The sequence below is a fragment of the Larimichthys crocea genome, chromosome XII, assembly GCF_000972845.2.
Source record: "Larimichthys crocea isolate SSNF chromosome XII, L_crocea_2.0, whole genome shotgun sequence".
NCBI classification, from domain to species: Eukaryota; Metazoa; Chordata; class Actinopteri; family Sciaenidae; genus Larimichthys; species Larimichthys crocea.
The window spans coordinates 36,100-56,884 of NC_040022.1; the positions used below are offsets into that span (position 1 = coordinate 36,100).

A 20,785-nucleotide genomic window follows, 5' to 3' on the forward strand; every position below is an offset into this window, starting at 1 on the left:
AATGTGTGAAAATTGTATCATATTTAAAGTTGCTATGATCGATATTTTCATCAGAATTATGAAGTGAAAACAATGTGAAAGTGGAGCTCTTAGTGATGAACCTATACAGAGGATTATCACCTGAATCTGCAGGCCAATTTACTGAGCGTTTTAGTGTCTTTTAGCTTATTGTTTAGTTGACTGCAACTTAACTGTTTTGGTTAATTTTCACTGCTCTCATTGTGTCGTTTCCAGCCACAGCAGGCAGCAATCTTATTGGAAATCAGCTCTAAAAACCTACAAACAGACACAACTGACAACTAGCTGGTGAACAAAATTAAGCATTTAGCAGCTAAAAAGCCAAATACAGTTGGTATAGACCAAAAACAGCTTAAAGGGAGATGTTCATTAAAAGGACCAATCTGTAAAAATTAGTGGCAACTCAAGGTAGTCGCTGATAGCATACCCCGCCTGAAAACCTCTTTCCTAGTCTGAAGGACAAACTATGGTGGCGACAAAAACATGAAAACATGGTGATACATCATGGCAGACCCCGTGTTGTCTTTAGATATAACAAAAACATGATTCTTATTTTCAGGTGATTATACACTAATGCAAACATCTTATGCACATTATATTCCATTACTGCTATATTATATGAATAGACCCCCCCCCCCATAAAATGTTCAACAATCAAACTCACTTTAACACATTTATTAGCCAAACTTAAGTATTAATTAAGTATTATAACTTCGGGATTACTAAGTATAACAGAACATTAGAGATCAGAATACAACTTTTTGAGTACTAGAACAGTACATTTTAAATAAAATAAATAAAATGACCGTTTTGTTTCTTAGTTTTGTTTTGCCCTGTATACATTTGTTATGCACAAAACAAACTGATATTCATACCAAGCAACTGATTATGCAAGATGCAGTTTGTTGTTCTGTGGCAAGAGTCTCATTATGCAGAAAGAAAAAAAAACCCCACTCAAACAATCTATGAATGCGTTACTCCATTACCATCCATTTCGCACGCACACACAGAGCTAACGAAGATACAGAAACATACAGTGCTGAAAGAAACAGCTTTATTCAGACAGAAAGACTGTTATAAGATGTAAAGACAAACTTTATACTGTACATTCAGACACACACATGGACAGGCACACACCCAGGTGGGCAGCGGTGCAAGCTAAGGGTCCTGAGAGCGAAGATGAACAGGTAACAGTGTAAAGGATGAAACCAGTACCCCCGCCTCAAAACAAACTGAGTAAACATGCCCAGTGTGTGGAGACAGTGTGTGTTGGGATTGGAATGACAATGTTTTGTTTTTGTGTTGCGTTATGTATGTAAGCCCTAAGCGGCCATACATTTATACATTTTATTTCCTTCCTATTTAAATCATTATCTTGAAATAACAAATGTTATCCCAAGACAACAGGATAACTTTTGAGATATCTTGACCTAATGATTTTGTTTTCTTGAAAACAAAAATAAAAGGATAGTCTAGTACGATAAATCATTACAGAAAACATCATTCAGTGTAGCAACGTCAGTGGAGCAGGCGTATATCAATCAGTGTGTCACATCCATCAGTTAGCATCAGTTCAGCATGGCATGATGTGTGGAATGTGTGATGGAAATCTCACATCTATTACATTTGATTCATTATCTTAATCTTGAATTAATGTTGTTATATCAGGAAAATAAAGTCTTGTCATCTCAAGATGACAAGAAAATGATCCTGCAATCTCAGGACAGCGCTATCTCCAAAATAACTTGAGTAAATAAAATGTATGCATGACCACTTAGGGCTTCCATAATCATGACTGAGTACGAGGAGTTTTTTCATGATATCTCAAAACAAAATGAGAAACAGTTATTGCAGTTATTGTCTCATTTTACCACTAACCCTTAAAAATTAGATATATCATTTGAACTCTGGAAAACTCGCAGGTGCACTGATTAACTAATCCACCAATCAATAAGTCAAATAGTGAGTGATGTGAACATTCAAATATAAACCAAATTTTGTTCTATTTCCCAAAGCAGCTTACTTCCTGTCACTCACCCTACCACATGACACCTCTGACAGGGAAAAACCCAGTCAGTCATTCAAAACACTTAACAGGTTTTCCACCATGACAAACAATTAAAAACAGCTACACTTAAATAAATATGGTACTGAATTCTTATTTATTCAAGCAGCCCCGCTGGGGAATCAAACATATTTTATCAACTTTGATGATAACAAAATACATTTTGTGAAAATGCAAAGCAAGTTTTAAAAAAAAAGAAAGAAAAAAAAAAGTAAATCAATACCATCATTGTATCTTGTATCAGGGAGTGATGCATTCAAGCTCGTCTCTCCCTTTCATTAAATAAATTGACAGTTCTGATTAGACGTTGCAAGTGCCAGTGCCAGCTGGAGACATCCTCAAAGGATGTGAGTGGAAATGGGAGTTGAAATGGGGCAACCGTGTGTGTTTGTGTGCATTAACTGTGAAACCATTCACACAAATCTATCAACAGAATTCCCATAAAACTACAAACATCATAAACCATCTTAAATTCCAATTCAAGAAGTTAGAGATATAAGCCCCAAACTCCACTGGGACGTGGTCACACAGGAAACAGGCTGCTGTTTTCCAGACTGGCTGTTGCAGGGCTGCAGGAGCAACTGAAAATTGGCCCCCAAAATGGCGAACGGAGCAGAGAAAAAAAAACAAGGGGCTAGCTGATGATACGGCTAATTGATTGCAAGGAAGGGAACTCCTCATTCTCCCTGATGTGCAGGGTCTTGTGGGAGTTAAAGTCTTTGGGGGCAAGTACCTGTCTACAAGTGGGACACACCTGGCAGTCCAGCTCAGCTGCAGCGTTAGCCGCTGTGGTCGGCATCTGCCAGGCGTTCTTCTTGTTCTTGTTTTTCTTTCCTCCTCCACCACCTGACTGCTTCTCCATTGCCCGGCAGTCTCCGTGGGCAGTCAGGAGCTCCTGCTGCTTACCAGTGTCCGGCAATAGCACCAGGAGCTCATTGAAGATGCGGTTAAAATCATCTCCGAGCAGGTCCTTGCAGCTGCGGTGGTACTGGGCGGCTGATATCACACCCTGGGAACAAAGAAAGAAAGTCACGAGATGAGCAGAGTAAGGATGTAAATGTAGCTACAGAACTGTTTGTACAATCCAGAATGTAAACAAATCCAGGAGTAAAATTTGTGATAGGATCATAGTTTTAATTATTATTTAAAAAATACCTGTCTGAACTGTGCAGAGTAGTTTTTGAACTCGTTGAACTTTGACTCATCGTTGTGGAGGTACTTTCTAATGGACTGGATCAACTCCAGGTTCCTCTGATGGAAGTCGTCTGGCACCAGGTAGCCACTACTTGACACCTTGGGCGGTCTGGAAAATTAAAACAAAAAAAGAGAGACATTATGTTCACCCACTTAGTATCTGACAAGGCCAACATCAATAAATCAAAGAGGAGATTGTCTCACGGGTTGACTGGAGAAGGAGCCGGCTCCACCACATTGCTATTGAGGGGGATCCCGGTGAATCCCGGGGGAGGTTTAGTGGCTGAGATGCCCAGGCCAGGTGGAGGTGGGGGCAGAGCAGAGGATGGGGCAGGAGCTGAGACTTTTATCGGGAAGGAGCTCTTGAAACCTGAGTGATAAACACAGTGTGAGATGCTGCTTCTACCGCAACAGGATGACCCTAAACTTATTGCCTCCTATCACTTAAGTTAATACATAAGACATCAGATATGACGTGACAAAACACAAAAATTGGACAACAGGGCTAAACCTTGGAGTTAATTTGAGGCAGCAATCAATATAGCTGACAGTGACAGCTGTAAATTCAGCAAACTGGCTCCCAAACACAGACCTCTTTAGGCCTTAATATTGACAAAGCAATAACTTCCAAAACTGCCACACAGACGAGAAGAGAAATTAGTGGTCAAGACCCCAACTTGCTATGGAAATTTTTATTGGCTTTGTATTTTGAGAGACAAATTGGAGCATTTCCAATTCACTTCCAGAAAGTCTGTCTGACGTTTTTCTTTTTTTTTTTTGGAGACAGCACCTATCAGCCACTAAAGCAGGTGCACAGTCAGCATCCAAGAACAAGTCAAACTCAGTTAAGTCATTGCAGATGATGTTGTCAAGACTGACAGCAATATAAACTTATGGCTGAATAGGAATTATTTTAAACTAATAGAAATTGCCATGAAACTTCCCCAGTTCATTACTTACATAAAGATAAAATATGCAAATAAGGCATTGTATGATTATGGCTAAATTCCACCACACGCGTTCAGATGTGATGCGTTCAGAATGCGCCATGGCCACCGGATCTAATCGCGGTCACTCTAGTCAGTGTTTGAAACTGCACCAGACGTGCTGCAGTCTGTTTCAGAAGCGTCCAGAAATGGATGACCAAAAGAGGAAACAATGCAATATGAAGCATAATTATTCATGGTACAAGCATGTTTTTTGAGGATTAAAAAAAAAAAAAAAAAAAAAAAAAAATCAGGCTATGAATGATATATGAACAGACCAGTGTGCAACAACTTTCAGAATATAGATGGGAATAAAACTGGAAGGTTGGTTTATGAATGTGCAACTGAAGTGGAGGTTATATATGTGTAAATATGTATATGCACTTTTACTAAAATGTTATGTATTTAAATATGTAAATCAGGCATCATCTAATGCTAACATTTGCAGCAGAAAATATGGAAATGTTAAAAGATGATAAATGATATCATTCTGCAGTGCTGTACCTGGTGGAGGGTTCTTGGTCATTAGAGCAGGGAACTCTTCCTCCTGTTCAAGAGGGGGGTCTGTGTTGGGATGAGGGGTCACAGTAACCGCCTTCTTAATAACGGGTGGTGACTTCTCAGGGTGGCCATTAGCCAATCCAGTCGTCGTTGCCGCTGTCACCACACTGGAATTTGGTTTGTTCCAAGTCTTCTCAGGGACGTTCTCCTTCTGTGCTGCCGTCTCCACTGACTTTGCGCTTACAGTTTGCGTCATCCCTGACACAGAAGACACAGACGTCGAGGGAGTGGCCGTGTTCTTCTGCTGTTTTTTCTTCTTGCTGGCTTTCGAGGTAGGAGGATCTGGGTTGGGGTTTGGAGGGTTGGAGGTCATGGTAGGGGCTTTGCTGTTGCCTCCTTTAACAGTGAGCAGAGAGGAGATATCCAACATGGTGGGCACCGAGCGGAACTCCTGCTGTGTCAGTCCTCCACTCTCATCATCAGATGACGGAGGAGACCGATTAGATGCTGCTTTCCCGTTTTCCCCCACTTTCTTTTTCCTGCGTGAAGACGAAGAGGTCGATGAGGAGAGCGGCTGAGGGCCAGAGGATGCAGATGAGAGCGGAGGTGGAGGTCTGGAGGAAGGAGGAGGATGAGAAGCGGGTTTGGCCACGGCAGTGTGGTTGGACCAGGCGGAGTTTCTGCCAGCTGTGGTTTTGAGGGGCCGGATTTTGGACACGAGAGCGGGGAAATCCTCCTCTTGAAAAGAGGATGTCTTTTTAGGTTGGGCAGAGTAAGCCGGGGTCATCGGGGATGAGACAGTGACAGTTGAGAGGCTCGGGAAATCGTCTTCCTTTAAAGTCGCACGGGGTGCAGTTAGGGCCACAGGAACTGGCTTTACACTGCAGAGAACAACAGAAATGAAACATCCCTGTACAGTACAGCATGGTGTAAGATGGAAGATTTCAGTTTGTAATGTGTCTTAAAGTTACATTGGTGTGGCAGCTGTGGCTCCTAACGCTGGGAAGTCATCTTCTTCTGGATTAGTGCTCTTCATTGTTCTCACTGTGAAAGAGAGAAGTGAGAAGAAAAGTGTCAGCACACGTTGTATCAGCCCTTAAATTATAGCCATCAACACATTGACCGGTAGGTATATATATTTTCTGTCTCACCTGGAGGTTTATTTGTTGGTTTGAGGTTTCCAGTCCTGTGTCTGGGCTCCTCTGGTTCTGTTCTCTCCGTCCTCTCCTCTCTGCAATGTTTGGGGGCGCTCTTCTCTTGCACGGCTCCTCTCTCTTCCTGTCTACGCATCGCCAGGGACGCCCTCCTAGCAGCTGCCATCTCCCTGTCCTCTTCCTCCCTGCGTGTACAAGTACACATTTAAATACACTCGACTGGACAAATATGCATCATGACTGGAGTTTGCTATAACATTTTGTCTGGTTTGAACACATCAAAAAGCTCTGGTAAAGCCTTTAGAAACTGCCCAGCACAACATATTAATAGAGTTATTGTACAAAAAGAAATGTCACACACACACACAGTACAAGGTTGTGGGACAACAGCATGATGCAGCCATTCATTAAATATTTTCCATGTTCATGCTGGATGCTCAGCAGTCCAATTACAAGGCTCGTGATCACAGCCACATCTTTGTCTGCCCGCTGTGGAAGCACAGATACAAAGCTACCCTACAACATGTGAAGTCATAAACCTATCATCCAATCAACACCGCACTGCTAATTCAGACTCACCTGGAGTACCTCCAGCTCTTCTGCCCACCCTGAGGCCTTGCTCCTCTACCACCTCGACAGTTACGCAACTCCTCATAGTCCTCACCTGACACCACACCTAAAGACACACACAGACACGCCCGTTTTATTCAACATCAATAACAACAATCTAAATATGCAGATGACATCAGTCTCTCACAAGCACACAAACCTTCATTTCTCCTCTGTTGTCTTGGGGCGTAGTTAAACTGCAGGTCGATCTGGCGGTTCTGTCGAGCCTCTGCTCGGTTCTTGCTGTGTGCTGCGGCCTTGTGGGCCTTGTAGTCGATCTCAGTGCGGAATGCATGGGTGAACTGTTCTGTGGCACAGCGACCTTCCTCGCAAAGATAGTGACTCTCTCTGAAGTGCTCGCTCAGGTACGGATAATCACTGTTGACAGCAGCATTGAGAATAAAATGTAATATGTATTTTTGTAATATAATAAACATCAAAACTAAATGACCACATCGTATCTGTGTGTTTGGTTTTATACACACACCTGTAGTATTCCTGGGAACCATCGGCATCACAGAAATGGCAGAAGTAGTGGTCCCTGCGCAAATGTTTAAGCAGCTCATCATTATCAAGGTAGCGGTCATCGCAGAACTTGCAGAGTGGGTGTCCTCTGTGACTGGTATCGTCCGGGTCTCCATGTGCTCGGTGGCGTGCCAGTTCCTTACGGTTGTACCACTTGCGCTCATGGGAGAAAATCTGATGGGAGATAAAAGATAGATAAAGATGTTTAGATTTAATGTAATAATATGTAGCATCATATAGACATAACACTCAAAATGTTCCAACATTTCCGTTCTACTTTGCTTAAAAAGCCAGTACTCCTTATATGGAGGACCTGGTGAGTCTTGCAGTTTGATGAGGAAAAAAATAGATATGTGAATCAATACATACATACAGACCTAGATGACAATACAAAGAGAATTATAAATAACTTCAAAACAACTGGTGCTGGGAACAATTAGATGGATCAATATTTATTGATCATTCTAAAATATCAATATAAAAACAACTCCTTCCCTGGTGCTGTGCCTAATTAACACTTTTCATAGTAAGCCTGACAATGTAATGGTTTCCCCTTCAAACTGTACCAAGATTAGCAACATATATTCCAATACCAGATCAAAAATGTGCTCATTTTGCTGTATATTATAATTACGGTAATAATGGCATTATACTGTGTAAAATCCTCTGATCGATTTGTGCCGCTGCAGTCAAGGATAAATGTTTCGGTGCCCTCAGGTGATCCAAAAACTAAACTGCACACACTTCCAATTTTAACAATTGATTATATTTTCCCCAAAGTTTGAGTCTTCAAAGTTTCTGAGTGTCCCATACATAATTTTAAATGATAGCTCTTATTGGTCATCAACTGGTAGTTCACACACATTGACATTTTCATACTGACAGAAATCTATTCTATAACTGGTCAACAATAGGTCTATCTACTTCAGACTATCCAGTCTGATGTGTATCTCTGTGGTATTCTGATTGAACAATGACTAACACACCTAGGATCAGAGAGTCAGGAATGAGTATACCTTGAGATGCTTCGTGCAGAGTTTGCAACAGAAGAGCTCGTGCTGCTTCCTCATGTGGTACTCCAGCTCCTCAAACTTTGAGAAGACCTTAGGCTCTGAACAGCGGAGGCACTCTGGCAACAGCAGATGCCTGATAAAACACACACACACAGAAGATTCAATCAGAGTTGAGCAAACACACTATCAGAAACCATAGTGAGGATAAAAAACAAACTAAATGAACAGGTAAAATAAAGAAATAACTCTTTCTTGCAGGTAAAGCACATTGTTGCTCTGAATAATCAAACAACAATTCTAAGAAAGATTACTGCAGTATAGCTGAATGAAAAGATAAAAGGATACAAATAATCCTACAAGTTACTGTGTGTTACTGCTTTGGTGTAGTGGTGGTGCTCCGTAGTGTGGAGAGCACGATGTTTTTTTCTTACTGTGTGCACATGTGTTTATTTAACCCCTTATTTCAGTATGAGTTAACTATTTAACTACTTACTATTTAATTATTTTCAACACAAAGCAGCATCGCTCCTGAGCATTGACGTCTTTTCATGTCTGCACACTGCCATAGCAGTAGTGTGGGTCAGCACACACAAGACATAAAATCAGGTTCTTTCTTCATATAAAAACCAGAAAAACATGTTATCTGGGTTTCTTCAGTTACCTTATTAGAATTACTTTTCTGAAGAACTGGTAGCTCAAAGTTAACAGTGAAATGTTACCAGCATTTGACTGGTGGTTCAGTCTACACTGATTGTAGTAGTAAGAGTTCAAATTATTAACAGTCTCTGAATAACACAGTGATAGGGATGAAGGATGAAGCAGAGCAGCACCTGTACTGGGCATAGATCTTCTCGTCACTGAAATAGATATCATGCTTCTTCTCACAGGGGAACTGCTGATAGGGCAGAGACAAGAAGGCCTCCAGTTTTTTCACAAACACCACCTGAGAACAGGACAGACAGTACATTAGAATGACTGGTCATTTCATGCCACACACACACACTGCTGAAAACACAATTCACAGGGTTTATATTCACAAGCCAATTTTGTTTTGACACAGTTTTTAGAGGCTGGAATGCTACACGTGTAGTCAACGAAACCCTCATACAGATCTAATGTAATGTGATGGGTATCCTATGGAAAATGGGAATGCATTCATCAGGCAGTACAGAAGTTAACATATAAATTCAAAACATGCTGTCAATAGCAACATCCAGCTGTAATAGTACTTGACAAGGACCCATATTTGACAATATCTATACTCCAAAGTTTGAAGTCAGTGCTCGGGCCTTGATGGTATCACCCTGCTGAGTTGACACAAGTGGGCTCAAGTCCATTTAGCATGCTACTTGTTATAGGAGAGGAACGGCCTTAAGAAAAGGGAGACAGACAGACAGACAGACAGACAGACAGGCTAACTACCTTAAGACAGGTCTAGCGTTTTAACACACAACAACCGAGTGAATGACAGCTAGCTCGCTACCTGCCACCGCTGCAGCATTGAAACGTGCTCACGCTGGTTTGTTTGAAGGGGGACAGCTGACATGTTGCACTGACACTTCTCTAAATCACACATTATTTCTAACATTTAGTAAAAGGCCAGTTGGACTACCACGCTGTCAAATTGCGGCGATAGACCTGTCAGCCAACTCTACCTGACTTAAGGTGGAGCTAACCTACAGTGGCTAAGCTAGCTTTGCTATGCTAATGACAGCAGAAAGAAAAAGTAGTCTGGGCAGTTTTTAGAGACCGCTTGTAGCTATGTCTTATTTACCACCAATGATTTTCATTTATTATTAATCCAACTAAGATATTATCATACAAATATCAACTCGTTTTTCTACAATAAAACTGAATAAAAGCCGCGCGGCCTAGCTAGCTACCACCAGGCGCCATCCCCGAAGCACAGTAGCGAATGTATCCGAACCTTGTCGAGCTCCACCCGGCACACAGCGCAGTACTTCTGGTCGCACAGCACCCTCATTTTGGTGGAGCAGCGGTAACAAACCGGGTGGTCGCATTTTCCCAAGGCGAAGATATCGACTTCTTGGCAGCACAGGACGCAGTGTTTCTCTGCTTCTTTCGTGGCTGTAGAATCCATTGTGGTTAAAAATGATACTACTTTAATGATATTTGTTATTAGGGAGAGCCTCAGCCGCTGAAGTGCTTACGTAATTATGAAAGTCCGAGCTACTGCCGCGTCACGTAACTATCGTACCTCCGATCTGTATAGTATGTGGATGGAAAATACACCTTCCGGTGCTGCTGCTTATACCCATCACACGAGTGTTCATCTGCGTAGGAGAGCACGACTGTCCCACGTGTTGTCCCATGGTGTGTGCCGGGCACCCGGTCCGAGCCTGCAGGAGCTGATGCTGATATGAGGTCCTGGACATGTGCCTCAAAGTCCTGGTTTTAAATACACACCAGTGTTTACTGTATTTTTATGATGTGCGTTGCAGCTGTATCAAGACTAAGAGATTCAATGCACTATTGTATCTTAATTTATCTTCATTGCATTTAAAATGGTATCATATATTATAGAACGATTCTAAATTCTTAATTTTCACAGTCTAACTCAGAGAAATTCACTTGTCACAGCATGTGGATGAGAAATTACTCATAAATAAGAAATATATATAGAATAAAGTCATGAAGTTGTGCAGGTGTTAAAGAGTCTGACAGTTGTTGGAATGAAGGACCTGTGGTAGCACTCCTTCTTACATGGTGGGAGTAGCAGTCTGTTGCTGGAGGAACTGAACTGTTTAAGGTCCCCAGAGTCTCATGCACAGGATGAGAGAAGTTAATCATGATGGATGTCAGCTTTACTAGCATCCTCCTTTGCCCCACTTCCTCTACGGAGTCTAGGGACAGACAGAGCTGGACCTCTTGACCAGTTTGTTGAGTCTGTCTCTCTTTCTGTGCAAGTCCTGCACACTCCAAAGGACACCGATCTCCTCAACAAGTGGAGACGACTTTGACCCTTCTTATGCAGGATGTCCGAGTTGTCCGACCAGTCCAATTTATTGTTGAGGTGAACACCCAGGTATTTGTATGCTCCCACCATCTTGAAATCCATTCCAATCTCTTCATCTGTGTGGTCTGAGGTGTCTTCCCAGAAGTCCATCACCGTCTCCTTCGTCTTGCTGGCATTGATGTGAAAGTGGTTGAAATTGCACCATTCGACAAATGTGATAAAGTTTTGAGAGTTTGTGAAAGTTAATAAGAAACTGTTTTTTAATCTGTGGGCCAACATAACAACCACAAATACCATCTTGTAAACTTCATCTCAGGACAAGAAGAGAGATAACATATTTTTTTCAAAATGCTGATGAGATAATAAAGAAATAAAATCTATTTTTAAATAAAATTCTCTTTCTATAGACTATAGAAACTCAGGCTCTCTATCTCTCGTTCTCTCAGACCATGTCAGAATGGTGGGGTGAGTTTCATTTCTGTTATAATGAAACTTACATTGTCTTTCTATAATGCCTCTCGTTTTAGTTCAGAGCCCAAAGATGATGTCTCGAAACCATTATATAACTATGAGTAGACCCTTGAGACTGCTCGACAGTGGTTTAGTTGTTTGAACAGGATAAAAAAAGTATGTATAGTTTATCAGCTTTGACTGTCTTCAGTCTGAATCTGCACAGAGGGAGGGTTTACCGTTGGATTTGCTATTTCACAACAACATGTTGAGTAAGTGAAAATGAAAACATCCATTTAATCATTTCAATGAGACACCAGGAGAAAATCAGCAGCCACGAGTTCATTCCTTGTACTGAATAAAACTGCTGCATGTTAAGGTGACTTCAGTGGTTTTGGGAGATTTAAGTCCACTAAAGTTTATGTTTATTTTGGAGCTGTTGTACTCATTATGATTTCCAACACAACAGAAGGACAAAGTAGCACATTCAGTACTACTTTTGTAGTATTTGCAGGATGTGGTCACCAATAAAGATGTCCACTGTTTTCAAGAAAGTGACACATTCCCAGGAAGTCCTCATCATTGGAGCTGTAAGCAGTGAATAATACAGTCAGTTAGTGCTTTAATGTGGTCAAGCGTCCATGTTTGTAGAGTGTTTTGCTTGCTAGCGTTTCTTGTAGTGGATTTTGTTCAGTCCCATGATTCTGAAGGTGCAGCTGGCAATCTTCTCATACAGAAGGAACATGAGGGCAGCAGTCAGCACCGTCTGCAGCAGCTTGGCCTCCAGGCCTTTGAACAGACCCAATATGCCATTCTTCCTGCAGGGTCATAATGATAAATGTAAATATGTTAAAGAGTAAAAGTCTTTGTTTATTCATGCAGATGATTTATCATGTATTGTCCTCCTGCATGTACAAACGCTAATGACAGAGCTGCATATTGATGATAAATATATTGTTTAAAAAGGCAATGGACCTCAAACAAGAACCAAATCTGATTTATTTCTCAAATGATTTTCTTCAATCTTGGCTGACCAGTTATTTGCATGTGATCGGGTCAAATTTGTGTAATCAGGCATTGTTGACTCACCTGCACTGGTTTCTGTGGTAACAACATAGGCTTACAGTGTTTACATGCTATGTTGTGGTACAGTTTTTCAAAGACTCTAAGAGTAAGTTGTAGGCCAGATGATGGAGATGTGTTTTGTAGTGCTCAAAGTCAAAATTCATCATTGCATTATGGACAACAGCTTAAAAAGGTCCAGTGTATAGGATTTAGTGGCTATCGGTGAGGCTGCAGATTATATAATAATATGAAAGGCCCTATAGCTACTGTTTACTTTGGTTATTCTGGACTTTATCTGGATATTATATTCAATTAGATCCACCTAAATGTTACACACTGGACCTGTAAATTGAGCCATGAAGTTACACAAAATTTAAATTGCAACATTGAATACCTTATTAAGTACTGTAATAGGTTAATCTGTGTGAGTTTGTGTGTACACCCACCTGACTCTATTGACCAATAGACACTTGATAGTCCTTAGACTAGACAGTAGTTTTGACTTGTCCGTTGACTCGTTGAACTGACCAAACTGCATTGTTTTAAAAAAAACAAGAACAAACATTTCCTCTTAAATCTTCAATGTGTGAAACTCTTTTCAATTATTCTGATGCCAGAGATGTTTGCTTGAGGAAGATTTTAATTATACAAAATCTAAATTTTAAGAAACAAAGACTCACAGGTGTATAAAACCTACCCTAAGAATGGACTGTATAGTCTGCAGTGGGTACGTAACAACAGTGGCAACCATTTTGGCAACAGCACCGATCATGAAGGCCTCTACAAATGACAGCTTGGGGGGGAAAAGAACAAAACATGTTATATTTTTGTGCAATTTCATATTAGCGTGAGAAAAATGTGTGTGGTATGAAATCAAACACAGCCAAACCTTCAGCTCAAGCCACACAAAAATCATGTGAATAGAATTAACAAGTGTCTGCATATCGAGTGTCTACTCATCCATATGATGGGATGACCTGAAGCAGCTGCTTTCCTTTACTTTACTCCTTTCCATTGGCTAATTATATGTGCATATGCAACATTACTGTATTATTATTCAGCATAGATTAAATTGTTTCACGTGATTTAAGGTGACTTTAGGGAATCTAGGTCAACTACTCAGTGAATGTTGTCACTTAAAGGGTTTTTACAAATCAGGGTGGGGCAGTAGTTTTCATCATTCTAACTCAAATTTGACAAATTTGGCCCTTTATACAGTCTATACTTGATATTTTATGTTTCACTTAAGAATGTTATTTAACATCTTTTCCCCTTTATCTTTACTTTCTCACCTAGCATTCCAGCTCTGATTTCAACACTTTCTTTCAGATGTTACATACTCGTAATCCCTCCTTCATCTCTCTCTGTTTCTTGCTCACCTCCCTGGGAACTCCTCCCCTGAGCTGCCTCTTCAGTCCTTCATAAATCATAAACTGGATGGCAGGGTTCAGCACCAGCAGCAGGGATGGGAAGGTCCCGTTCCACAGTGCACCCACACCCTCACCACGGATAATCTGCATAAATGCATCTGGAAAAAAAACAAAAGAGCAAAATAACCATTATTGAACTCAGTGTATTACACTCAGTATAACCTACAAGAACACATAAACATGATCTGACAATGACCATTACCCAGAATGCCAGAGTAGTTGGTCGGCCGTATGTCTGCATTGCGAAAGTTGGAACCTTGAAGCTTCAGCCTGGTGTTGACAACCCACAAAGGAGTAGTAACTAGTACATTTACAATACCTAGAGGCAAGAAAGCAAATAGAAATCAACATCATTACTAAAGGAAACACTGGCTCTGTCAACAACAAGTTCAAACTCTGAAATCAGATTAACTTTCTTGTCCTGTGTCACAACAACAAAACTTGAATGATCTGGACCCTCTTACCTGCAGCAATGCCAATGATTAAGTCACTGCTGCTTGTTGACTGTCTTCCCTTCAGCCAGTTAGCCTTGAGGCCGTGGAAGCAGTAGAAGTAAACAAAGTTGGAGCAGCACAGGCTGCAGATGACTGGGAACCAACCTCTGTACAAAGCCTGTCTGCAGGGGGGGAGACAGCAAACACACGAACACATCTTAGAGGTACTCCTATACTGTAACGGACATATGTGTAAATAAAAAAGGACTCCGATTGTGTCTTTTAGTGCAGCTAAAAAACATCAAATGCTGTGATGAAACTGGTTCACATGAGGATGATGACGGTGTGTGTAGCTTTGCTGGGACACTATTATTCATCAAAATTCAAAGCAGGCTTAACCAACATGGCTACCACAGCATTCTGCTAGCCAATTTGGTTTGCACTTAGTCGGAACATCATTTGTTTTTCAACATGACAATGCATCAAAACACACTTCCAGGCTACGTGAGGCTAACCGCAGAGTAAAGAAAAAGCAGTCAACAAGTGCTCAGCATATATGTCATCCTTTAAGACTGCTTAAAAAGCAATGCAGGCGACGACCTCATGAAGCTGATAAAGAGAATGCCAAGAATGTGCAAATCTGTCATCAAAGTAAAATGTGGTTACTTTGAACAATCTGAAATATAAAAACATATTTTGCTTTGTCTTTACCACATATGTCTGCAACGTAGAAAAAAAAATAAAATCATAAAAAACACGATCAATCAAGTCTAGTAACATTTTTTCACTCACAGTCCTTCCTCTTTGACGATTTCTGCCAGAATGGCTGGGGTTGATTTGGCCTTCCTATTTTCATCCACTGAACACAAACAAAAAGACAACTTGTTTTATTACACGGATTATTAGAATTATAGGAACTTTAAATAAGACTGTGTCACTTCTGTTTATTACCTTGAAGCCTTAGTCTTGCTGTATCAAGAGGGAAGAATACTGTCATGGCAGTCACACTTCCCTAAAACAAAAAAGAAACTCAGGTCCAGTCCTTTTTTATCACGAGGAAGAACTCTTGCACTAAACGCCATTGACAAATGTAGCAATTTAAAACGGCACAAGTGTGTATAGCAAAACACACACACAGTTTGACTAAAGAGACTGTATTTTCTAAATGATCATAAAACTCTCTTTAATTCGGCATGGCTGGTAAATTATATGTAATACCAGCTGTTGCCAGAAAGGTTAGCCAAAACATTTGAAAAGATCTTTAGTCTATTTAATGTGAAATGTGGGGCTATCAGGTCTAAAACGTTTTGTTTCTGCTGAAGATTTGCACTGCATGAGCACTAACTATAGAGTTACAGCTGCTGTCATTATACACTCAATTACAGAAATGAAAAATGAAAGAAAGGCTAACTTACCATTGCTCCTGACACAGCGTGAACCAAACTCTCATACGTGAAAACCGCGGAGCTCATTTTGAATTTATTTTTATTTTTTCCAACCTTTTCAGCGACTTGAATAAATCCACATGAAACTGTTTCTTCTACAACAAAACATCTACTGGACCCTCACACCGCCACTAACAGCTTCCTTGTAGCTGACTTGTGGACGTCCTTCTACGGAGCACATGGGCATTATGGGTAATGTAGTTCTCACCAGATAAAACAAATTCAGCATTCAAATTGTTCTTTTTTTTAACCTTTTAGAAATATTTGTTTCGTAGCAATACATTCTCTCAATTTCCATGCATTACAGTGATTTTTGTAGCAATACATTCTCTCAATTTCCATGCATTACAGTGATTTTTTATCTTTTTTCCCCTTTTTTCATTTTACTTTTCATTTTATTACATGTGTATACCCATCATAGTGAACACTTGGTTATTTCCTGATTTTGTTTTAAGCAGTGCAGAAAAAGTGCAGAGCTGCTAAGAAAAGAAAAGTCCATAGTTTTATTGATAGCGCTACAGAAAATGTAGATCTAGTCCCTGAAGCAGCACTTTGACTGGTAACTGGAGAGTTGACTGATGGTAGAATTGACTTCTAAAAATAGTGTTATTGTGATCTATACAGGCATCTCAAAGATACCTACCTAAGGTGCAGCAAGAGCACATGACATTAGAACTTGTAATGCAGGATATACAGCATTAAAACTGCACAGGTGTGCAGCAACGGGTGTCGGGAGTTGGGTTCAGTGCCCAAGACATTCTTGAATTTCTACATCATATTTACATGAATCCTTGATGTTGTTTTGCAAAGTCATCAATCAGCCCAAACTACAGATGCCATAGTAAGTGCAATGATGTGTGGCAGGTGTTATCAGAGCCTAAAGTTAGTTCAACGTGGTGCACACCAGCAGTTTGTATTTGTCTGGTCATGGATTGTTTATTCAAATTGATAATGCACTCAGTGCTGCTACAGACCTCTTGGTGGCCTTTCTCTCTCAGACTGTTTGATGGCATGCTGCTTGAGGCAAATTAACAGCTGAGCCATATGTTTATTTCCATTTTATGACAGAACAGTATCGTTCTTTGTTCTATCATTTTAGTTAACTTATGATGGATTGGTTTGAAGTATTCCTTCGTCTTTTAGAGTTTTCTTTTCCAGACAATTGGCAAAATAGCAGATGGAAGCTTCAGATCTAACTTTCTTCATTACACACATCTGCTCTTCATTCAACTTATTGTTTCTGTCTGAAACAGTAATGATTTAGAGAGGAGACTGAATTCTCGTTCAAACATTTATTTTGCTTATTATTCACTTGTAGACATTTATTTTTTTACATTGACATAAAAGCTTTAATATTACACTAAATAGTGTGATTCAAAAGCTGTAAAACAGTCATCAATCATCAAAAAATAAATACATTTTACAGACACTGGATGTGACTATGCAAAGAAAAATACAGTGTAGTGGGCTATATGCTTATGTTCAAGCCATACAGCCAATGTGACGACACGCATATTAAGTCTTCTGACCACATATGGAGTAGACGAGTGACAAAATTAAAAGTTATTACAGGTTTGAGGGTGGAATGTGTGTTAGAAAAACAAAAGGCATCTATTTAACCACTCGCATAGCAACATGAACTTGAGCAAGGCACTTATTTCTCAGACTACTGCGGTGGAATTGCTCACGATGGAACACTGGTTATAGTAGGCAGCTCCCAGTTGTTTACGAGAGCGGCAGCTTACATGCTAACACACATCAACATAATGTTTAGAACTGGCTTGTGAGGGTATATGACATTTAAATGCAGTGCAGGTGGTCAGTGAGGTGGAGCATGCATGCATGCTCGCCGTGGCCCTCGTGACTAAACTGCTAAAATAAATTAAAATCGATAATAATAACATCAGTCTCCAGCCCATTCACTCAGCCACTCCTGACACTGCCTCCTCTGCTCTTCACTCTCCTCCTCAGTCCTCTGGTCCTTGCTTCCTTTCCTCCTCTCCTCCTTCTTTCTCGCCCTCTCTCTCTCCTCCTCTTTGAGCTTTCTGTCCTCCTCCACCCTCTGCGCCAGCAGGGCCTCCACCGTCGCCTCCAGTGTCCGTAACGAGCGCTGCGGGAGCCACTTGGGATCCTCTATGGGGAGAAAGGGGTCTCCAGCAGAGACAAGCAGGGGCAGAGGTTCCAGGGGAATGTGGAGGAAGTGGGCGTGCAGCATCATGCGGTAGGGGGCGTCATCCGCTCCTGAGCTGTAGGTGAAGTCTCCGACGATGGGGTGACCGATTGCGCTGCAGTGGACCCTCAACTGGTGGGTTCGTCCTTGAGGGAGGAAAAGATGAGAAAGACTTTTCACAGCTGTGCCAGAGCATTATTATGAAATACAGATCATATCACATTGTCAAGATAATCCACCTCTATAATATTTTTTCATTTCTGTTAAATTAAATAGAAGCAAAGGAGTGTTGTTACCAGTGAGGGGCTGCAGTAACACCTTGGTGACAGGATCTCCATCGTACAACCCATACTCCAACACCGTCAGCTCGGTTTGGCAGGACTTGGGGTTCTCACAACCTGATGAGAGAAGGATAGAGGAAGATTTTAAGGTCCAGTGTGTAGGATTTAGGTGTATCTATTGGAAGAAATGGATTACAATATTCATATGTGTATGAGTGTTTGTGGACCACAAACAAAACTTACTAAACAAAATTTGGGATTTCCATTTAGAATCTTTAAAATTTACATCATCACAACAGACAAACACAGTACAAGCCAAGCTTGGTCCACATACCTTCTGTTCCCTCAATACACATCATGTGTGTTTTTCCCTCTGATGTGTTCTTGCCGATGGCAAAATCCATAGTTAGTGTCTCTTCTTCCACCCAGCCACGTACCTGGAAAACAAAACATTTGGTATTTCCTTGCAGATCTTTTTAATCATACCACATACATATAGATATATGGTAGTAACTCTGTTGTGTGCTTGTGTTTCACTGTGTTTGTGTACCAGGGCGAGGTAGGCTTTTGTGACAGTACGGTCCTTGAAGCAACGGTACGCCCGCCCAGCAGCAGCCTTATTCAGGGCGACACAGAGAGCCCCACTTGTGGAGAAATCCAACTGATGACAGAACCTGTCGATGAGAGGAAAAGATGATGACACTCTTTATGAGCATGATGCATGTGAGCTACTGTAGTCATTTTTAGTGTGATTCTGACCTGAAGCCATAGTAAGTGCTGGGGTCTGCCAGCTGAGGGAAGCGTTGCCGAAGCTGTGCCTGGACGGTGTGTTTCTCGTACCACATCTTGCTGTCAATGCGAATATCCCAGTGCTTGTCAACTACAATGTAGTCATCACTCTGGTACAGCACGCGCAGGGTCTCCAGGCTGGCAGGCTCTGTGGTCATCATGTGCAGCGTTTAACTGACAGAGTTCATACAGGCCTGCAGAGACAAGGTGGCTGGTTATTATTTTGCAGTGTTTGAATGCAGGAAAAACTCTGAGAAGATTGTTTCCTGAAAACTGCATCAGAGACTTTTTATACAATTCTCTGTCTGTACTGTACTGTAACAGAGCGAGAATATGTGTTGTATGATACCTATCTATCTATGATTATTTATTTTATGTTACTTCAGATTGTAACATGAGGAGACACGATGAGTCATTTAACTGGTTACAGTGTTTAAAACAATGAGAGAATTGTGTTAATTGTTATTATTACACTGTTAAAGGGTTTACAGAACCATCTCACTGTGTTACATGTGAATTTGTTGATTTCAAGATAAATAAATGATATGAAGATGATATTAAAATGTTCACATTTTATTTGGCATACTTATATTTGTACAACATGTGTTCATACATGATATAATAAAACATCTGTTCATTAAATATCTACTAGTGTAATTCATTAAGTATCATGAGTTTCTGCCTATCTGCTTTATTATACAACTATAGGTAGCAGGTTAGCCTAACTTATCTTGAAGGCTGACTCAGTGGAAAGGGAACAAAATCAACAAACGCCTCCAGTGACACCGACACAGCCGCTGTTGCTTCAGACAGTCTGGAGACTTTTCGGTAAGGCGATGCATTAATTAGCATGTTAGCGTCGCTGCTTTCCTGCTTTACTGTGTGCTGACACAAGGAGATAACTAACCAGCTATCTGTTAGCGTCTAAACACTGCGGCTGCCCGGTTAACTACCACGAATAAGTGAATATGTCTTTAAACATACCGAGTTTAAGCAAACACACAGATGTAAACAAATCCACAAGTGATGCAGCCTCTCCTTCTTCCTCTCTGCTGGTTATGGCGCAAAAACATGAATTATGTACAGCGCCACCTGCTGGACTGACTGTGTCCAAAATCTATTTAAAAATTAAATAAAATCAAAAATTTATTTTGTGGCTAATTTCACCTGTCAGTGTTAAAGATTAGAATGGGTTTATGGTTTTAAATGTAATGAAGTAATCCAGTAAACTTTCTATATATGCTATATATGTCGTACATGTTATAAATTCAGTACACTGATCTTTCTATTGCTTTGCATATGTCATGGTTTTGTGTTTCGTGTTTTATTTTGTAATTCTCCCCTCTCTCCATGTCTTGTGTTACACCACTTTTGATTATCTGCTCATCCCGACTGGACAGACTGGTGAAGAGAGCTGGCTCAGTGGTGGGCGCAGAGCTGGAGAAGGACCCTGGACAAACTGCTGTTCATACTGGACAACGCCCACCACCCTCTGCACAACACTTTCATCAGGCAGAGGAGTGTGTTCAGTGGCAGACTGCTGTCTCAATCCTGCTCAACCAACAGACTAAAGAACTCTTTCATCCCCCTGGTCATCAGACTGTACAACAGCTCTCACTCATGACATGAGGCACAATAGACAATAAACAATAGACAATGGACAAATCTGCCTCTCTTTG

At 40.8% G+C, this 20,785-nt stretch overlaps 3 protein-coding genes across 3 annotated transcripts; all 3 read right to left on the reverse strand.

Moving 5' to 3' along the window:
* Window positions 1-851: 851 nt before the first annotated feature.
* On the reverse strand, window positions 852-10,438 carry znf598 (zinc finger protein 598). The gene is made up of 12 exons (XM_010729121.3): window positions 9,993-10,438; window positions 8,896-9,008; window positions 8,069-8,198; window positions 7,015-7,226; window positions 6,688-6,905; window positions 6,498-6,594; window positions 5,916-6,103; window positions 5,736-5,808; window positions 4,768-5,645; window positions 3,482-3,647; window positions 3,239-3,386; window positions 852-3,092 (listed from the first exon to the last, which is right to left on the reverse strand). Exons 1-12 carry the CDS (start codon window positions 10,164-10,166, stop codon window positions 2,718-2,720), a joined length of 2,772 nt encoding a protein of 923 aa, XP_010727423.3. The 5' UTR covers window positions 10,167-10,438; the 3' UTR covers window positions 852-2,717.
* A 1,428-nt stretch (window positions 10,439-11,866) lies between these two features.
* slc25a17 (solute carrier family 25 member 17) lies at window positions 11,867-16,036 on the reverse strand. The gene is made up of 9 exons (XM_010729122.3): window positions 15,837-16,036; window positions 15,373-15,433; window positions 15,214-15,280; window positions 14,452-14,603; window positions 14,190-14,306; window positions 13,937-14,085; window positions 13,255-13,350; window positions 13,004-13,089; window positions 11,867-12,310 (listed from the first exon to the last, which is right to left on the reverse strand). The coding sequence occupies exons 1-9, from the start codon at window positions 15,891-15,893 to the stop codon at window positions 12,157-12,159; spliced, it is 939 nt and encodes a 312-aa protein (XP_010727424.2). The 5' UTR covers window positions 15,894-16,036; the 3' UTR covers window positions 11,867-12,156.
* Window positions 16,037-17,465: 1,429 nt separating this feature from the next.
* On the reverse strand, window positions 17,466-20,175 carry rpusd1 (RNA pseudouridine synthase domain containing 1). Its single transcript, XM_019258345.2, has 6 exons — window positions 20,091-20,175; window positions 19,077-19,300; window positions 18,868-18,991; window positions 18,652-18,754; window positions 18,333-18,434; window positions 17,466-18,182 (listed from the first exon to the last, which is right to left on the reverse strand). Exons 2-6 carry the CDS (start codon window positions 19,265-19,267, stop codon window positions 17,770-17,772), a joined length of 933 nt encoding a protein of 310 aa, XP_019113890.1. The 5' UTR covers window positions 19,268-19,300; window positions 20,091-20,175; the 3' UTR covers window positions 17,466-17,769.
* Between the last annotated feature and the right edge of the window lie 610 nt (window positions 20,176-20,785).